Source organism: Octopus bimaculoides, chromosome 2, assembly GCF_046866305.1.
Source record: "Octopus bimaculoides isolate indiv1 chromosome 2, ASM4686630v1, whole genome shotgun sequence".
Taxonomy (NCBI): Eukaryota; Metazoa; Mollusca; class Cephalopoda; order Octopoda; family Octopodidae; genus Octopus; species Octopus bimaculoides.
Window position 1 is genome coordinate 72,307,241 of NC_142929.1, and position 21,760 is coordinate 72,329,000.

Below are 21,760 nucleotides of genomic sequence, written 5' to 3' on the forward strand. Positions count from 1 at the left end.
TCTTGTGTGTATGCTGGTGCAAGCATTCGGAAGGTCAAGGATACTTGCCTTCCCTCCTAAAAGATTTTTTTTTAAATCTATTTTTGGACTGCATAAAAGTTCTTATATAAAACCCCTAGATTGGTGTGATCAAATAAACCTATTATCAAAAGTACTTCCATCCATGACTATCCTAGTCGAAGCCCATCTAGAATTATGTTATCTTATGTGTCCTATTTTAAGGTTGTGATCTGTAGATTTGACTGTTATTTCTTGCAATTCGAGCTACCACATAGAGATTCCCTTATTGGCTCGCTTGTGTTGTGTAAAGTTGTAGAATACTGTGCTGCTCGTTTTGCTTGTGTTCCTTATTTATTGTTGGGTGAATTGTTACAGCGTCGGACTAAATACTTTGCGCTATTTACTCCGGCTGTTCTGAGTTCGTCGATAAAGTCCCCAGACAAGTACTGAAGCATTATTATTATTACAATCTCTCAGCAAATCCTGTTGAATCGGAGAGTAAAACTGTAAAGGGCATTTGCCCCCAGTGTTTAGGGAGATCTTGGATGGTTGGGTTCCTCGGTTGGACCGTGAAAGTTCTACTCGGAAAGGAAAGTGAAAGTGGAGAGGCAATGGTGGATGCTCTCTCCTCCAGTTAATTTTCTAAACAATGGGTTACATACAGTAGCAAACATGTCCCGCATTAACGGAACCTGTATGTTCCTCTCATAGGGTGGAGACGGAGGACATGTTGTGGGGTCAGGGTGATCTTAGATCCAATAAGGAACTTCATAAAATCTACATGGAAGCCATCCTCTCTGGCGGTGACCTCTATTTGGTCTGTTTATGTCACGTGCTTTATATGCATTTTTTTTCTATAATCTGATTTCTGTATAGACATGTACACTTTTTATCTTTACTTCTTTTTCGTCTGTCGCCCTTGTGGAAAATAAATCAAATAGTCTATGTTTATATTATTATTATTTGGCAGAATCGTTAGAGCGTCGGACAAAAATGCTTATCAGCGTTCCTTTCGGCTCTTTAACGTCCGGAGTTCAAATAACGCCGATGTCTACTTTGCTTTCTCTTTTATCGGGATCGATAAAATACGTTCTAGTTTAGCACTGGGGTCGCTGTTATTGACTTCCCCTCCTCCTCGAAACTGCTGATCTTGCGCCTGTAGATTGGAGAACAACAGTTAGGCAAAGACTCGTACCTTTGGTGGTCAAGGTAACCCTGGATCTGTGGGGTTCTTTGATTGGCTCTAATTGGAGGTTTTCCTGTATTCGCGGGACTGCATCGTCCATGTGTTTACATATTTTGTATACTACGTATACTCTCACCGTCTTTTCTCTTCTCCACCCCCTTCAATTTTTATGTAGACCCCCCCCCCCCCACCTTCCACTCCACATAACTTGCTGTCTGTTCTTGTCATGTCCCTCGAAACTACTACTACTGCTTATCAGCATTTCATCCGACTTTACGTTCTGAGTTCAAATGCCGCCGAGGTCGACTTAGCCCTTCACCCTTTCGGGGTTGGTGAAATAAGTACCGGTTGAGCACTGGGAGGCGGGGGTCAATGTAATCGACAAGTCCCCTCCCCAAAAATTTCAGGCCTTGTGCCTTTTGTTGAAAGGATTCTTTTTGTGTATTTCCTTTATTTTTCTTTTTGTTATTTATTTTATCATTTCATTATATGACAACCCCCACATTTTGTCCGCCTTTCTATTTCCCACCCTCTTCCTTCGCCCTGGTGACAAATGAAATCAAGTATTATTATTATTGTTGTTATTATTATTATATAATTGTTGTACTGGCGGCGAGTTTAAAGACTGAATGCCTCGCAGTGTGTTTAGCTTTTATCCACCCACGTTTAAATTCCACCGAATTCAGATTTGTCTTTCATCTTCCCCAAGTTGTTGTGACTGACTGACTGTACGCCCGTCAAGTACTGAGGTGGATTTCAACGATAAACTTTCTGGCCTTGTGCCTATGATAGAAACACTGGTGGTTATAGTTTGCCAATTACGAAACACACACACATACGCTCTCGTGCGCGCGCGCCGTTGTGTGTGTGTGTGTGTGTGTGTGTGTGTGTGTGTGAAAGAGGTTACTTTTACCATTTTCTAGGGGTTTTTTCCTTCTCCTCCCTCTCTGTAATCTTTTTTAAATTTGGCTTCTAAACACAGTTAAGACAATAAATAATAATACTGAAATTTTGGGGAGGGGGATAGTTGTCTCCATTGACCCCCAGTGCTGAACTGACACTTATTTCATCGACCCTGAAGACAGGAATGGCAAAGTCGACCTCGGTGCAATTTGAGTTCAGAACGAAAAGACGGACGAAATACCGCTAAGCATTTTGTCCGGCGTTCAAACGATTCTGCCAGTTCGCCACTATAATAATAATAGTTTTAGCACAAGGCCGGTAGTTTTTTTTTCAGGGGGAGGGGTAAGTCGATTACCTCGACCCCAGTTCTGAACTGGTACTTGTTTTATCAACTCCGACCCTGAAGACATGAATGGCAAAGTCGACCTCGGCGGCATTTGAACTCAGAATGTAAAAGAACTAGAAAAAAAAATCCAACATGGCATATTTTGTTCGACGCCCCAACAATTCTGTCAGCTCGTCACTTTCATTTCAAATTTGTCACAAGAACAGCAATTACATGGGGAGGAATGGACTGTCGATTAGATCGACCCAGTACTTGACTGGTACTTTGATTTTCTCGACCACGAATGGATGAAAGACTTAGTTGGCTTTGGTCGTATTTTGAACTCGGAACGTAAAGAACCGGGAGAAATAATATCCACAATGCATTTCTTCTGTTGCGGCGCTCTAACGATTCTGCCCAAGCTCGTCGCTGTAATAATCTAAAAAACAATAATAATAATAATAAATAATAATAATGGGCTTCAAATTTTTCCACAAGGATAGCAATTTTGGGGGAGGGGTGAGTCCATTACATTGACCCCAGTGTTCATCTGGTGCTTATTTCATTGACCCTGAAAGAATGAAAGGCGAATTCGACCTCGGCGGAATTTGAACTCGGAACGTAGCGAAGGGCGAAATGCCGATAAGCATTTCGTCCAGCGCGTAAGAATTCTGCCAGCTCGACAATAATAATAATAATTAACAGTGGTGCGAGTATTTAATAAAATAGTAAATAAGACCTCTCTCTTTCTCTCCCTCCCCAAAATGGGTGGAAATGGTAGAGAAAAAGTTTCGCTTGTTTCTTTCATGTTTTTCTTCTCTCCACAGAACGTTTTGAAAATGTGGCTTGGTTTTAATGCAAGCAGTGTCTTCTGATTCCCTTCCTCCTCTTTTATTTCATCTTTTTTACCATTTTGTTTATTTCTTATCTTGCAAAGAATCAGTGGCACTTTTCTCTTTGTAGGCTACTCCGGTTTCTCATCATTTCCTCTCTCTCTCAAGAGACCCATTGCCTCCCTCATTTGTCCTCTCTCTCTCTCTCTCTCTCTCTCTCTTCCTTTCTCATCTATCTCTCATGTTTTCTTTTTTTTTTTTTTCCTTTCCCTTTTGAGTAGAATGGGTTTGATTACAAGCCCTTACCGTCTTATTTGATAATCCTCACCAATAAGTAAGAAAGAAATGAATATATATAAAAAAATGTCCTTTGTGTAAGCAGAAAACACTTCTTTGCTTTTTTCTTTTTATGATAAATTACATCTAAAACAGTGAAAAAGGAATAACAACCATGGTTATTTAAGGAATGTGGCTTTGATCTTGTAAATTTACTACTTCATCTTTTTTTCTTTACTTCGTTCTGTATTAGTATTTTTTTATTTGGTTAACTTGTTTTTTTTTTCTTTTGTTTGACTTAATTTATTCACTTGTTCTTTCTTCCGTCGTTTCTTTATTCGTCATACTATCTAATGTGAAACATTAACTCTATATATAATGAAACTGTGTGTATGTGTAGGTGTAGGTGTAGTATCGAAATGTGTGTTTATATATGTGTGTATGTATAACTAACAATATTTTAAAATGGAATGAAACTGTTTTAAATGATAGTCTTAAATGTGACCTTTATTATTAAACAGCTTCGGCTTTCTGCTATTATACTTTCTAAGTGCGGCTTCTACTTCTATTTCAGTAAGTAAACTATAAAATGACTGGCTACAACGCTGTAATTGCGTTTTATATTTGTGTGGGGGCGGGGGAGATGGGAAGGAAAGGAGCAGGCAATCACCGCCACTTCCGCCGTCACCACCAAATTTATCGTTAAAATATTTTGCCATACTGCACGTTACGTAGCCCTTGGTTTTCACCAAACCTGCATTTTTTGTTCCATCTCCATTAATTGCATAAGGATTTTTGTTGTTGCGGTGAGATGGCCTCGAATTGCCATGTGTAATGTGTAAATAAGTGATGCTGTGTGTAATAAATAAATATATATATATATATAGGCGCAGGAGTGGCTGTGTGGTAAGTAGCTTGCTTACCAACCACATGGTTCTGGGTTCAGTGCCACTGCGTGGCATCTTGAGCGAGTGTCTTCTACTATAGCCTCGGGCCGACCAAAACCTTGTGAGTGGATTTGGTAGACGGAAACTGAAAGAAGCCCGTCGTATATGTGTATATATTTGTGTGTCTGTGTTTGTCCCCCTAGCATTGCTTGACAACCGATGCTGGTGTTTCTGTCCCCGTCACTTAGCGGTTCGGCAAAAGACACCGATAGAATAAGTACTTGGGGTCGATTTGCTCGACTAAAGGCGGTGCTCCAGCATGACCGCAGTCAAATGACTGAAACAAGTAAAAGATACACACACACACATATATATATATATGAGTGTATGTATGTAAGGGTGTATACAAATTTGTGGGGCCCCTGTTTGTTGTATATAATTGTAAGTTTTTCTGGTACCCCCTTTTTTTCGGTTGCAAACAACTTACAACGTTAGGGAGCAAAAATCGTTATAACTTTCGGTAAGTTGATAAATGGTGTTAGAGGTGGTGACGGTAACAGGTTTGGTTAGTATCCACGTGCAAAGAAAACCCCTTAAAGAAAAGTACTTTTTGTGTGTGTGTGTGGGGGGTCATATAATTAAGAGGTGTTGGAAGGAGAGAGTAAGAGAAATTTTAAGAATTTGGATTATTTATGCCTTTGTGAAGCTCTCGTGTTTTTATTCGAATAACTCATTTATTTAGTGAGGTTACTATGGTAGGAACTTAATTATGTTTGTTCCAGTTGTTGTTTTCTTTTGTCTTTTAGTCGGGAGGGAAGCAGTGTCCTGAAACCGAGTGGATTTCTCTAAAGGCACTCAAGGTGCCAGATTGTAACGTTAAACCATGCGACGGGTAAAATAAGTCGTGGTGGGATTTGAACCAAGAATGCTGAAAAAAAATATGTCCACAGAAAAAAAAGGAAGTCAGAAATACCGTAAGGTATTTTTACAGTTACATTAAACGACTACCATGGACAAATACTTGTTTTATTGACCCCGAAAGGACTAAAAAGCATAGTTGACGTTGGCGGGATTTGAACTCGGAACACTGGATATCAGAACATATTGCAAACTGTTCCATCGGACACTTTAACGACTTCGCCAATTAGTCGCCTGATCTCTTTGTAGAATAAAGCTTCTAAGATGTTGTAAGTCTTAGTCCTAATAAGATAAACCATTGGTTAACTGAGCTAAACTAGCAATGTGCGGAGGTTTTAAATTGTTGAAGTCAAAACCGTTTAGTTAACAAATTTTTATACACAAAGCAGCATTTGCAAGGTTGTTTTGGCGTCCAATCTGAAGTTCTTGGTTTGTTAGTAGAAAGTTTGCATATTCATTTCTTACATGAACAAATAAATAGTTGGTTGGCTCAATGACCAACAATAGTTCTAGAAATCGAGGGGGGAAAACCCCTAAGTTTTCCTGTTATCAGCTTCCCGTTTTAATCTGGTGTTCAGTCAGCAATAGGCCTCTTCTGGTGAGCTGGCAAAATTTTTAGAGCGGTATTTGTTCTGGCTCTTTATATCCGGAGTTCAAATCCCACCGAAGTCATCTTTGACTAGAATAAAGTATCTATTAAGCACTGGTCAGTGGAATCGACTGACCTCTTTCCCTTCGGAATTGGCCTCATGCCCAATTAGAAGAAAAATTTACTGTTCGTACTTAAAAGCTCAAAATAACTTCCATATATTTTCAGTGTAAAATTCGGTTTTATCCAAGACACAAAATCTCTATTCACACTTGGTGTAAATTCGATCGTTTTATGTGGGAAGTCGAATGCTATCCATTCTTAAGGGTAAGCACCAATACAAATATTTGCCAAGTTTCAGGCAGTATTTTAACAGCTAATTCCGAGAGGTGATCTATGCAACATTTGTTACAAGCTTTCAACAACTGGTCAATCACTGCAGTTGTGACAGTGAGAATGACAATGGAATATCTGTAATCCAGTGCAGAACGATTTAAAAACCCGCCGATTTTTCGGTTTTCGGTTCAAAGTACATTCGACACGCACATAATTGCTTTTCTTTCAAATATGTTATAATGAAGAACAATTCAGTCCGCATTTAATTGTGCTCCCCTCCCCCCGTAATACTGGAGGCATTTTCAACTTGAAAAGATCTTTCAAACGTTACGTTTAGGAACTTTAAGAAATTAAAAAGACAGCAATATCCTATCATATTCCACAACTTTATTTCGCTTTTACAGCCGTTTCGATGAGTATCACGAAGGTTTAGTAATCACCTAATTATTATTAGCAGCAAATTATATGATACGATTATCTTTATTATATAACATGATTAATAATTAATAACCATTGTTATAGGCATAATAATAATAATAACAATCCTTTCTACTATAGGCCCAAGGCCTGAAATTTGTGGGAAGGGGAGTAATTAATTACATCGACCCCAGTGCTCAACTGGTACTTATTTTATCGAGCCTGAAAGGATGAAAGGCATAGTCGGCCTCGGCAGAATTTGAACTCAGAAGACGGACGAAATGGCGTTAATCATTTCGCTCTGTTTGTTAACGATTCTGCCAGAATAAGTGGTTGTGGTTACATAAGTCATTTCTTCAGGACGTTTTGAATTATATGAATATTATTATTGTTAAAGGCGTGTGTGTGTGTGTAATAAATATATATATATATATATATATACATATATATATAGGCAAGTTTATTGGTCTGGCAGGCGCTGTGTTAGAAAATACTTGCCCAATGTGCCGCGCAGGGGAATCGAACTCAGGACCATGTTGTCTCGAAATGGATTGCTTAAACCAATAACCACGGCTACTATAAGCATTCCAATGTCTCTATTTACTTAACTGTAAACGAGGGACCTTTCTGGAACTGTTGCAAGTAGATAACATTTAGGTACGAGCTGTATTGTTCCCACTTAACACCAGAGTATCAAATATCGATAAGCACATTGGTTCTTTGTACCTTTAGTAGTTCATGGTGGAATTATTTTTCTTGATTGATAACTTATTAGAAGACTTGGTAGAGTTGTTCACAAAATGTCTTGTGGTATTCGTGTCATTTTACATTCTGAGTTCAGATAATCTCTCTCTCTCTCATTTGTGAACTTGTGCCTGTGTTAAAATTTCCTTATTTCTTACTTTCTGAGCAAGTTTAGATGTTCAGTTCTTGTGAAAGTGTGTGGCTCAGTCGTTAGGATTGGTTTAAGATATTGGACTCAGGATAATAAGTGAGGTTCAATGCTTGAGCAAGACACTTTATTTTACGTTGTTCCAGTCTGGTCAGCTGGAAATTAGTACCAGCTCAATGTCGGTCCATGCCTCTTTCTCTCTCCATCCGTCTCTGCACATTCCACTAGGTCAAGGGTGGGAAGGCCGAATGGGTCGCGACCACATAGGTACCTAAAAAAGTTAACGAAAGCATGGTACATTTATTTACATGGAAGACCACTGTATTTATTTCAAAAATTTAACAAAGATACAACAAACGGAAAATTTTACAAAAATCTAGCAAACAGAGAATTCGTAGCTAATTCCTCATCAGTCAACGTCCAAAAGATCATTGCAGTTTCGCGCCTTTAACGCTGATATTGTTCACTTTCGGTGACGCCAGTGTCAAAAAGCCACTGGGAATAGCTAACAAACGTACAGGAAAATGACGAAAACAGACAGTAAACACCATTCTTTAGCTACTGGTTTTGTTGAGTATATAAACAGATTGGCTGTTTATTTCTCTGATGTGGTGCGAAAATCGATCAAAGCTGTTCGTCGTATTTTTCTGTTTTCAGAAAATTGTCAAATTTGGCATGGATGTATGTCAACTACATAGGTTATGCATAAATATTTAACGGAATCTTGTACCTATTGTTTGATGAGGCTTATCAAATCTTGTAGCATATCTTTTCATCACTGGTTTTTTTTTTGGGGGGGGGGGGGGGGTTGCATAGTGCTCCCGTTTCTCCTTTGTTTTTTTTATCTCCTTTAGAATTTGGTCTAGGGATTTTCTTTTAACATTTTTTCCTTTCCTTATCTCACCGTATATTTTCCTCCTGCATCAGTTTTAATTACGGTTTTCAGCTATTTTTGTTTTTTCACTTTATTTTCCCCTCTATTATTGTTGTTATGGCGGCGAACTGACAAAATCGTTAGAGCGTAACAAATACTTTGCAGTCTTTGTCCCAACTTTTTTACAATTTGAATTCAAATCTCGCCGAGGTCACCTTTGTCTTTCATCCTTTCGAGGTCGATACAATAAAGTACTTGTCTAGTAATCGACTTGCCTTCAGCTCGAAATTGTGAGCCTTGTGCCAAAAATTATTTTTATTATTATATAGTTCCACCGATATCAACATTGCCTTTCATCCTTTCGGTGTCGATAAAGTACCAGTGAAATACTGGGGTCGATATAATCGACTATCCCTCTCCTCACAAATTCCAGACCTTGTGCCTAGAGAAAGGATGATGATGATGATTATTATTATTATTATTATTATTATTATTATTATTATTCTGTATTTTGTATTCTTCACTGATTTATGTGTGTTTGTTTGTGTGTAGGCTTGTGTAATAAAAACATTAACAGTCACTTCAAGGGGGAACTGCTCGTATGTCTCTATTTTGGCTATTCCTATCAAGTTCTTCTCCTTCTCTCTCTTTTTCTCTCCCACTGCTGCTGCTACTACTACTACTACTACTCGCCCCTCTTCCCCCGTCTATCTCACTCTCACACACAACCATCTGTCTGCTGATTAATAGTAGCTGAGTAAGAGGTAATTATTAGTATCCGATATCAAAGCTAGTTTCTCTTCTTTGACTTGTTTTTGAGATCTGATCAAACAGCAACAGAAGAGTTGTTGGCATTTCAGTTTTGGGAAGGGGAGAGAGAGAGAAGATCCTCTTTCGTCTTTCTTTCTCTCTCTTTCTCTTTCCCACCGCGTTCCTCGTTCCACCGTCCCGGCTCTCTTCCTCTACCGTCTCTCTCTTTCTTTCTCTCTCTCTCCCACCCTACCATATCCCCGACTCCGTCCCGCTCCGTATTACCCTAACTCCACTCCTTACCACTGCTATAAGCATGACTTTCAACTATTATCACTAGCTAGCAAATGTCCTCTTTCTTTCAGATTGCCGCACCCCGCCGCTTTCCCCTCTCCACACACACACACACACACGCGCGCGCGAGTTCTCTCCCATTTTTCTCAGTTGTGAAATTTGATGGTAGATCAAAGGCTAGTCTGCTCACTTCTGGTTTTAGGTTGTTTGATGAAGAGTCTGGCCAGGAAGATACAGCTCAACTACTTTGAAAACGGGGAACTAGCATCATCTCTCCCTCTCTCTCTGTGTTTGGCTTTTAATTGGCATTGCGTTTACTCCCCCCCCCCCAGTCTTCGCTTTTTCTCTTTCTCTCTCTAACCCACCCTCTGATTGTTTTTCTTCACACTTTCCTCCTCCATCCCCCTTCTCTCTCTCTCTCCCTCACCAAATATGAGTCCCGTGTTAGCGCATTTGCTAATTTACTTTGTTCTCTGCTTCTATTACGAATGAAAGAAATTGGGAGCTAGTGGGCTTTCTTCGGTTTGTTCTCTCCTTTCATTTCACGCAACCTTTAATTTCATTTTTCGCAGGTCAACTCATTTTCGAGAGAGAGAGAGCTTTCCTTTTTCTCCGGGCAAGATAATATACTTGTTGACTCTCTCTCTTTCTCTCTCCCTCTCCTTCTCTTTCTCTCTCCCTCTCCTTCTCTTTCTCTCTCCCTCTCCTTCTCTTTCTCTCTCCCTCTCCTTCTCTTTCTCTCTCCCTCTCCTTCTCTTTCTCTCTCCCTCTCCTTCTCTTTCTCTCTCTCTCTCTCCCTCTCCCCCCTGCAATTCAAGACTTGAAGTTCACTTCTTTACTTTGCTAATTTCTAACCACTCACAGATCTTGCTCACAGCCAAATTCCACAATGCACATTCAAACATCCTTCCCGGATGTTCTTGTGTGTTTATTACATCAACCGTTTTAATACCGTCGTGTATGGAATACTTTACCATTGCTGTGAGACTGGCTGTATCGCTCAAAAATTGGTTTCTGTCTTCGTATATTAATTATTAACTTGATCGAGCAGGGCAAACCATCCATCCATCTACTCTACGGTCAATGGATCTTACTCTTTCTTGCAGCATAACTTTTTAGCTCTTCTGATATTTATATAATTGTCATAGTTTTAATCAACTTTTAGCAATTAGATTTGTACCTATTCGGAGCAGATAACTTAGGGCGATAGAATTGGTAGAAATCTTCGTAATAACTAGGATTCCTACCCTTTTTTTTTCTTTTTTGTTCATCCTTTCAGGGTTGATATAATATGTACCATTAATATACTAGTTGGTTCTTCCGACTTTCCCTTCATTCAAGATTGATGGCCATGTCTATAAGAAATTGCTTTTAATCTCAGATATGGTTGTGCGGGTAAGATGCTTGGTTTTGCAACCATGTAGTTGCATAGCAACTTGGGCAAGTGTCTTCTATAGCCTCGGACCGATCGATGCCTTGTGAGTGATTTTGGTTAAATGGAAACTGTGTAGAAACCCGTCGTGTGTACGTAAATAGAGATATTGATTTCTTTTTGTCTCCGTTTTCTAACAGTTCGGCAAAAAAAAAAAAACTGATCGAATAAGGAAGTACCAGACTTCATTAAAAAAGAAAATACTGGGGTTGATTTGGCTAAACCCTTCAATGCAGTGCTGCAGCGTGGCTGCAGTCCCTGTGATTCAAACAAGTAAATGTTAAAAAGAAAAAGGGGCCAGTGTGGTTGTTTGAGATAGGAAAGCTACTTCTTCCTCTCCACTCTCTCTCGGTCTTATTTAGTAACGTTCCTTTCCTTTCTGAGTTCAAACCCCATAAAGTGTGACTTCATCATTTGTTTATGAAGCCCTGATAAAATAAGTATACCATTCAAGTGAACTCATCAGCTACAAGACTACCCTCAAAATATGTGATTCTATGTCAGAGGCATCGTTATTAGTAAAGGTCTAACGTGTGATCTCACTTTTTAGCAATTTAGAAGACTTATTTTTTCTTGGATGGGTGTAATATGGATCTAACATTTTCAGGAACTAAGTTAGTCCATAATGTTTACTTGTGCTGTATTGTGGGTTTGTTGTGTTTAAAATGGAATCTTCTCCGCGTATTGAAACAATGGAGCTGAAAGGTTTTTGTCTGGCTTTTCTCTTTGGGATATAAAGCTCAGATCTAAAATGGAAGCTAATCAACCAAAGTTATCGAATTTCCTAGATTTTGTGTGCGGGGCGGGATGGAGGGGGGTAAATATATTGTGGAGGCAGTAAATATATTGTTGACCTTCAACTTCAAGTCAGCCTTTATCGGACAAACCTATACAAGCAGAGATACTCCAGCTGTGATCACATCGTTTCTTTTTGCTTTAGCCTTTCTGTATCGAATACAACACTAATCCAATGTGCCCTTTAAGACAGTATTAGATAAATTTGATGGAGATTTGGTTGCTATTTTTAGTAGTTCGAGCGACTGCATAAATGTTCTTTCGATAGCTCAATAGACACTGAGCTGGTAGTTTCCAGTGTGGATGATGGTTGTTTTAATATTTGGTTGCCACTGGCTGCTTTCCCTGGTGTTCGTGTCTCTTGCGAAATGTTTACAAAATATTACAATTAATTAATGGGTTGGTCCTTAATGTAGAACAGTGTTTAAAATAAAATTAGAATCCATGTAGGCATAGGTCGAACAGTTCGATACGGTCCATGACCTGTTCTGTTTCAGTTTTGATATGGTTTCTACGTTTAATGCCAACTACTTTACAGAGTTCCGAGTGAACTTTTTGTGAAACCAACACGATAGAGGTTATCCTACCATGAGTAAGACTACGTTTTCTCAACTCTGGATATGTAAATGCATGTACGAAAGTTTAATTCTTATATGAAAGACAGGTGGAGTAGCTTGTACATACACACTCTGATAATCTTGGAATATATTGTTCTCGTATTGAATCCAAATCGGGTGCAAAATCATTTTCTGAAATGGATGCGTGAACAGTGAGGTGGGGAATTAGATAAATCAAACCTAAAGTTATTTATTCTCCACATGGAATAAGGGGAACTTAACTAATCCTAATGAGATTTCAAATCAGGAGTAGGAAGAAAAATACGATGGAGCTTCTATTGCATAGCTCGATTTATATTATGCGATGCCATTGCAAACCAGTGTGTTGTTTATACACTATTTTTGGTACATGCGATCACGTTTTGGAAGAGACACGAGTATGTTGTTGCATTGACAAGTCGCAACAACGCTGAAATCCGAATCTGTCGCTCTCGTGGTCGCTTCCGTGGCTATTTCGTATCGCCTATCTCTGAAATATATTGTCTTTTAACACAATAAGGTCGATAAAGATTTTTTCCCGAACGAAAAGCTTCAGCTTCTGGCTTTTCAACAATACACATGCGTTAAGATTTTACGATAGAACTGCTTCTATTGTAGAATTCGAAATTTAAATACTGTAAGCTTTTGCTCGTGTGTTTATCGTTTCCTTCAACTTCATTCAGGGTGTTGGTGGAGAGAGACAGACAGACAGAACTTTAAATTCTTAGTTATGTCTCTGCCGTTTCAAATGCCACTGAGGTCAGTTTTGGCTCTTAGATTCCCGTCAGTCATTCAAATAAGTACCAATCAAATATTGGAAAGACTATTAAGTTAACTATACTGTCCCTCTCACATACACAGTATGTACATATACACTAAAAAAAAAAACAAAAAACAAATGTGGCTGTGTGCTTATGATAAAAATCGTTATTCAACAACAATAATAATTAATACCTTGACGCTCTCTTTCATTTAAAGGTACAGAAAGAAATCTTTATAGTAAAATGTTTCGTTATCGCTCAGTTTTTGTGGAACTCTTTTTACTACCATAAAAAAAACGCATTTGGTACATTTATTATCTTGCACTGTTTGATGGTTCCGTACAAATCCTTTTACAATCGTCCTGGCTTTTTAGGAACCACCCCCCTCCACGCACATACAAACTGCCACAATACACTTTCAAGTGGAGAGGGAAGTGGTGCGGGATGGCGGATGGCTCAATTCTGCCAACGCATTATTCGCTTTTTGAGTGATGTTTATTTATATAAGGGCCCTTTCAGATCTCAGGATGATGTTCTCCTCTTTCAGGCCCATAAAAACTCTCTCTCTCTCTCTCTCTCACTCCCTCTCTCCTCTCTCTCCCTCCCCAATAGTTCGCTTGGTTTGTCTATACTTCCATTAGATTTCTTTCGCCATTGCTGTAATATGGATGCTGCCATCCTCTCCCCTCTCTTTCTCTCGTGTGTTTGTGTGTGTGTATAATACTCTTTCATAAATGTGTAATAATTTCTCTCTCACTCTCGTGTGTGTGTGTGTATTTTATGTATATGTATATGTATATATATATATTATATATATATATATATATATATATAATTCTCTCTTTCTCTCTCCCATTGTTACTATCAAACAAAACCAACCTGAGTATTTTGATCTCGTCTGTTAAGTAGCCGGTGGTTGGCATGAAGCAAATGTCAAATGCATTACAACAAAAAGATCACACAATCAGTGGAAATGAAGCACTGAGAGAGAGAGAGATAGAGAGAATAAGTTCCAACATAAGGACAATAAGCGTTGAAACTTATATGACATAACTTACAAGGCACTGACTGGCCATAGTGTTTAGAGAGAGTTTATTTCATCTTTCATATCTTTGTTGTCTGTACTTTCCATACATACATCAATATATATCATCATGTTTTCACTACTTTCTTTCCTAAAGCTAGATTGATCTAACACGTACAAAGACGAAAGCGAGCAAAGCCAAAACTTCGAAGTCACTGTCAACCGTTTCTTATTATAAAGGTTTAAATGAATGAATATGTTCTGGTGAGGAGTATTGAGTAAATCCTTCGGTTTAATGTTTTTGTTTTATAACTTGAAAAACACTAATATATTCGTGCGTGCGCGTGCCTTTTGAATTATTGGTAACAGAGTACTTGTTTCGTACTTACTGCCGCCTGCGCCATTCTTCTATCTCGTGAAGAAATAAGGAAACCGATGTTAGAGAATTACTAAATCATGAAACAGTCTGAAAACTAAGTTGAGTTTGCACTATAAAACTGTCCCCAAAAAGTAAGCGTGCAAGAGGAAAGAACAGGAGGCGCGGAGGCCTCTCGGTAAAACCTTTTTCGGGGATATGGAGGGGGGGCTAAGCACATCCTCCTTCTCTTGCTATTTTGCAATTAGCGGTGATACCTCCTCACCTGTCCCGCCCTCTCTCTCTCTATCTATCTACCTCATATCCGCTTGTTTTTGCCTCTTGCCTTCCGGTACAACCACAACCATATATTATTATTATTATTATTATTGCCTTTAAAGACAGTATTGTGTGATTCATTGGTTTCATTGTTGGATCACCAATCGTAAGTTTCCTGTTTGGGAAGGACTTCTCACTCCACCCCCTGTTCATGGTTTTGATAAATTTTATCTTCATTTTAAGGGTTAGGTAAAGAGCATGTCCAATGCCACTACATTAGCTCCGAGTGCGTGTGTGATACATGTACCTAATTTATAGATACTGATGCATATAGTCTGTGATATCTGGAGAAATTTATTAGATACTGGTAGCTATAGTGTATATGTGTGCGTGTGTATTATAGTTTGACTAAATGATACTGGTGTGTGAGAGAGAGAGAGAGAGATCTGGACGAGGTGATAGAAATACTGCTAGATATATTATGAGTGCATTTCTGCAAATGACTTGAAGCATGCACACAAAAAGCTTACCAGTCTGTAAAAGTTGAGGTTGTTTGTTTTATTGTTTTTCTATTTTTTTTTCTTTCCCACCCCGGTGTCTTCTCCCCCTCTCTCCTCTTTGTGCAGTATACAGTGCAACTTCAAAAGGCGGAAAAGGCTGTGAAGTTTATATTATGTACTGAAAGACAATAGAAGACGCCGGGCTGTTTTTGTTGTTGTTCAGCTGCAATGTTTCGGGGGGAATTGTGTGTACGTGTGTGGTGATGGTAGATGGATGGATTCGCTCGCTCTCGCTCTATCTCTCTCTCTATCTATCTCTCTTTCTCTCTCTCTCTCTCTCTCTCTCTCTCTCTCTCTCTCTCTCTCCTCTTTCTCATCCGTTAAATAAATAAAAGCCCAATTATAAAGTGACGTGACGAGAAAAAGGATGAAATAAGAGTGTGTGAGGGAGAATATTCTCTCTCTCTCTCTCTCTCTCTCTCTCTCTCTCTCTCTTTCATTTACTTTGTTCTTAGATAAACGGAACACTAATTATGCGGTGGGGTGCGATGAGAGAGACAGAAACACCACCAGAATAAAATGAATTTAACACCACCTATCTCTATCTATCTATCTGTATGTCTATCGCTCCGGCTGTCCCCGCACACGTGCATCTCTCTCTGTCTCTCTCTCTCTCTCTCTTTCTATCTATCTGTCTATCTATCTATCTATCTATCTATCTATATTGTGTGTCTTCTCTCTCTTTCTCTAACACGTCTAATATATCTATCTAAATACACAGTATCTATCTCTTCATCTCCCCCTACATACACGAACACATCCCTCTCTATCTAGCAAGCTATCTTATTTTCTATGTCTGTCTATATGCGTATGTACGTGTATATATGCTGGACTGATCATACCACACTACTGCTGCTGCTGCACAGCGTAACCTTTTAATTTCACATCAAATGATGTAAGGTTTTTCTCATCTTCTATACATGTTCCTTTGATGAACTTCTCTTTCTCTCTCTCACTCCATATCTATGTATCTATCTGCTCATTTCTCTCCCTTTCATATTTAGTAGTGGTTGCATTTTCTTTTTCATTTATAATCCTTTCCGTTATACACACACACATACAATGAATTCGTGTGAGGTAGACAGACAAGATAGGCATGCAGAAGGGAGTGTTTGAACTGAATATATATATATATATATATATATATATATATATATATATATATATATATATATATATATATATATATGCAGTTGGAATTGTGAAATTATAAATATATTAAAATATATTACACTCAAAATATGGTGTTGGTATCTTTGTGGATTGGGTGAATTGACTGGAACAATTTTGGGGGTTGCGGTACCCATCCCTGGTCGTTTGTGTTTTCCATTCACCTCCTCCTCTCTCAACCTTTTTAGCAAACTTAAAAAGAGATTATGGGCATGTGTATAAGCTAGAAAAGTTTAGTGGTGGAGGGTGTGTGGAGGCGGACAGACTAATATTTATTATTAATGTCTAAAATATTTGTTATTTTGTAAGGTGGGGGGGGGGTTAGAAAACAGAGCGAGGAGAGGGGAGAAAATCCACTTTTGATATAAAATATTAAAAAAGAAAAGAAAAGAAAAAAACATTGAGGAACAAGGAAAAAGATCATAGAGGGAGAGATGATGGTGGGGGGGGGGCTACATGTTTCTTTCAAGCTTTGCAAAAGTTTTGATCTCCAAAAAATATTGTTTGAAGTAATGAATTTAGAAGAAGAGTGTTGAGTGGTGGTGGTCGGGTGGAGGGGGTTGGCTGGTGGGCGCTGTTACTGCTGCTGCTTTCTCTCTTACGTTTCTTCTTTTCTCCTTCTCCTCCTCTCCCATGTCCGCCGCAATTTATTATTTTTTTTCCTTGTTTTCCTTTCAGATTTATTATAACTTTGTGGTGTGTGTTAATGGCAGATTGGCGAGTGAGGTGGGGTGGGGGGACGTTTTATAATAATGGTAATTTCAATTGCTGCCCCTTCTCCCTCCTCTACTCCCCTATACATATATATATATTCTCTATTTTTCCTATTTTACATAAGCTTTCATTTTCCTTCTTTCTGATCTCCTTTTCTGTTTCACTTTCCTCACCCACACTCTTTGTGTTCATATATATATATATATCTCATTCTGGCGTTTTTCTTTGTGTGTGTGTATGTTGTATATATATATATATATATATATATATATATATATATATATATCTGATGTGTTTGGACCCTTTCTTTGAAGAAAACAACCCCTCTTTTTTTTCATGTATTATAATGGGCGAAATATAACTGTTATGGATCTGAAATGAATATCATCCCTCCATGAGCTAACTTTTCTAACAGCAACCTTTTCTCTCTCTCTCTTTCTCTCTCTCTCTATCTCTTTTTCTCTCTCTCTATCTCTTTTTCTCTCTCTCTATCTCTTTTTCTCTCTCTCTCTCTCTCTCTTTCTCTCTCTCTTTCTCTCTCTCTCTCTCTCTCTTTCTCTCTCTCTCTCTCTCTCTTTCTCTCTCTCTCTCTCTCTCTCTCACATACACACACACACACACACACACACACACACACACACACACACACACACACACACACACACACACACACACACACACTCTCTCTCTCTCTCTCTCTGCGGTAAAATAATACCATTTTTAATTAGAAGTAAACTCACTGAGGACGGGCTTTGTGCTAAGAAAGGAGGTTCCCTTTTGTCGAACTTGTTTATCGATCTTTAAATTTCTTTTGGTTATTTATTTTTTTTAATAAATTATAACATTTTATTTTCAAGAACTGAGGTCTATATGTATTCCATCTTGTTTGTCTGTAACATTTGACAAAGTTTCTTGTTTGTGGTAATTTCTATGGCAGCGTTTTTCTCACATGTTTGTGCATGTAGCAAAATCACTTTTTGAGGGCGTTTCTATATATTTTTATTGCTTGCATCCTTGACAACAAGCATCAGTGATGTCCAAGGCCCCTTTGTGGTTCAAATAATTGTGTGTGTGGGAGAGAAAGAGAGAGATTTCTTATTGAAGAAATAAAGCTATGAAAGATGAAAATTAAACACACTCAAAGTAGGTGGGTGTAGAAGCGTTTCAATGTTTCACCTGTGTACACGAGATATCTGAAGGCGCCCCCCACCTCTCGCTCATACGAAATAGCTATTAAGTCTCTTCTGCATTAAACAAGGATAAAATATGTACACTTTTTATTGAACATTCCTTTAAAAAGTTCATTGCTCTTCATAGTAATTCAGTTTTGAATTTGTATGTTTAGTCTTCATTGTAAGTTGTTTGAGAGTTTTCTTTCGTGACTGTTCTCTGTTGCTTTATCGTTTGAAAACATGTAATTTTGGGGGACAATATTAAGGATTGTGACGTATCAGTCATATTCTTCATTTATCTTACATTTCATGTTCTGTGTCTCTTTAGCTATACTTATCCAGGTGTATGCAAGTATATATATATATATCTGCACACATAATTGGTTTGCATATATCGTATTCGTGTTATATATTGTGCCCCTAATTTAGTTTTACAATGTTGATAAATAAATAAAAAAAGTCATCTGAACACAACAACAAATAAATAATACTGTTTTTCTCTCGTCAGGGTATTACAGTGGATAATGGCCAGTGACAGGTATGCGAGCAGTTCTTCACATACGGAGTCAGATAAAAGTTCTTCCCACAAACGTTCTCACACTCACAAAACTCCAGTACCGACCACTGGGTCTCCTCAGCTTCAAAAACAAGGGTGAGTATTATGATATAATCTCTACATTTTTTTTTTTTTTTTTGAAGTAAAGTGAACTGTTGTCTGCTATGCCAAATTATGTTTTAGAATTGGTTATCACATGGTTTGGGGTTCAGTTCTTCTGCATGGTACATTGGGCAACTGTCTTTTATAGCCTCAAGCTGACCAAAGGACCTGTGAAAAAGTATTTGGTAGATGGAACCTGAGAGAAGCTCATTATGTTTTTGTTTCCTTGTCTCGGAATTTACATGAGTGTTTGTAAATGAATGTCATTCATTTGCAACCTTCTGCAAAGCTTTGTCTGGCCTTGAAGACATATTGCTTGAAAACTGGAAATGGTTGACAACAAGAAGAGCATCCAACCAAAGAAAATCTATCTCTATAAACTCTGTCCAACTAAGCAAGCATGAAAAAAAATGGGTATTAAAATGATTGTGATGATGATGTCTATCTGTGGAATTAGTTTCAGTATAAAGTTTGGATTTTTTACCCTATCAAAGTTACACTACTAGCAGAATTGGTGAAGCATCAAACAAAATATTTATAGTATTTAGTAGCAGCCCCTTACATTGGCAGTTGAAATCCTGTGGGGAGATTATCTTTGCAGTCGTTTGGAGGCTTAATAAAATAAGCTACCCACTGAGGACTTTATGTTGGGTGCTGCAAGAATGATTGACCATTACATACTTTTCCTGTGAACATTGTGTATCTATCTCTTACATGATAGAAAATGTATTTTCCTTGGAGCATTGATATAGTGATTTCAGAAGAATTCAGCTGCTATTTACTGTTCATTGGTTTGTTTGTCAAAGAGTTGATTCATTAAAATATACAGTTGGTGAAGCTGGTATCACACATTTTTATCTATCATTTATCTACCAGTAGGCGTAGGAGTGGCTGTGTGGTAAGTAGCTTGCTTACCAACCACATGGTCCCGTGTTCAGTCCCACTGCGTGGCATCTTGGGCAAGTGTCTTCTACTGTAGCCTCGGGCCAACCAAAGCCTTGTGAGTGGATTTGGTCGATGGGAACTGAAAGAAGCCCGTCGTATATATGTATATATATATGTGTGTGTCTGTGTTTGTCCCCCTAGCATTGCTTGACAACCGATGCTGGTGTGCTTATGTCCCCGTCACTTAGCGGTTCGGCAAAGGAGACCGATAGAATAAGTACTAGGCTTGCAAAGAATAAGTCCTAGGGTCGATTAGCTCGACTAAAAGGCGGTGCTCCAGCATGGCCACAGTCAAATGACTGAAACAAGTAAAAGAATAAAAGAGTAAAGAGTTGTTGGCACATAATGGCTATTGACATTGAACTAGAAGAGGCAAGATATGTAGGGTATATAAAAAGAATGTGATTTGAACCCAGTCATTTCAAGGTCATTAAAGCCTTGACTGTAGAGCAGTGCCACATGCCTTTTGCTGTTAGGTTCAATCTCAGTACTGGGTAACATGAGTCCTTGATGTATGTTGCTCCAGTCTGCTCAGCCAAAATAAGTACCAGGCCACTGCTGGTGCAATGCTCATGCGCTCTCTCCTGTTGTCACATCCTCAATGTTCCACAGGACCAAGGGTGAGATGGCCAAGATAGCGTTTGTGTCTGCTTGCAAATGATAGATAAAAATGTGTGATACCAGCTTCCACTGGTGAGTGATGGTTATGGAAAACCCTTATTGTTGGATGTCTTGATATGACTGGCCTAGAATTCTCTTTGATTCTTTGACCTAGCCTTCTATAGTATTTGCACACATGAAGACAGGCAATATTTAACACTCATTTTAATAATTTTGTGCTGCCAAGAAACTAATTTAAATTATAATAGCCATCTATGTATCATACTAAATGTACATACACACCGTTGACAAGCATAGTGCTATGGTTTACATCTGTGAGAAAATCTAGAGACACTTGAGAAGAAAACCCATCAAGCCATGTGAATTGTATTTGTGGCAGATGTTGGTATCATGCAACTGGCACATAGAAACCATGCCAAATCAGACTGGAGTCTGGTGCAGCCCTGGGCAAACCGTCCAACCCATTCCGGCATGGACAATGGACACTAAATGATGATGATGACAGCAAATCTATATGAAGAGGTTTTCTTTCTGATCAAATCCACAGCATCATGCTTGTCAATGGTGTACATACTTTACTGTTTGTGATTGTTATTGATTTTTAATATTGCTTGTGTTAACATTCAGTAAAATGTAGGATCCTCATATTGCATTATTTTCTGTTTCGTGTTCAGGTTTAGCAAAAAGCCCAGTAGTACTTTGTTGAATCGTTCTGCATCAGCCGAACGTGGTGGCATGGCAACACTACCCTGGCTTGCTGGCTCAGTCAGTGGTACCAATCAAGTGATGCCTTCTCAACCAATTGTGCAAGATCCATCAATGCCTCTCTTAACCCCACCAAATCCAACGACACAGCTGGAAGAAGCTAAAAGGCGGCTTGAAAGTAACGAGCCTAAAAGGAGACCTGATGACCAACAGGCACGACCTTTACCTGTAAAATCAAAGTAAGTATTTTTTTTTTTTTTCAATGGTAGAACTCGAAGTAGATGAAGCTATAAATAATAGCTTGTAAAATTTGGGATTAAAAACCCTTTGGGTGGAAAGAGTCAAAGACTGCTCCTGGTACTTGAACCCACATCTTCTGTGAACATGACAGTTGTACTACCATTATTCCAAATCTGATACCATGGGCAGCCTTTGACTTTTTTTTTTCCCCCATCAAAGGTGTTTTTTGACCTAGTGTTTTCTACATGCTGCT

General features: G+C 38.6%; 1 protein-coding gene across 8 annotated transcripts in view; it reads left to right on the plus strand.

The window, feature by feature from the left end:
• LOC106867786 (axin-1) overlaps window positions 1-21,760 on the plus strand; it is a 214,702-nt gene that overhangs the window by 186,591 nt on the left and 6,351 nt on the right. For all 8 annotated transcript variants that reach the window (XM_089346991.1, XM_089346994.1, XM_089346993.1 and 5 more), the window contains 2 exons: window positions 18,847-18,990; window positions 21,237-21,506. In XM_089346991.1, the coding sequence (XP_089203117.1) occupies window positions 18,847-18,990; window positions 21,237-21,506 (414 nt within the window). The remainder of the gene's footprint in view (window positions 1-18,846; window positions 18,991-21,236; window positions 21,507-21,760) is intronic.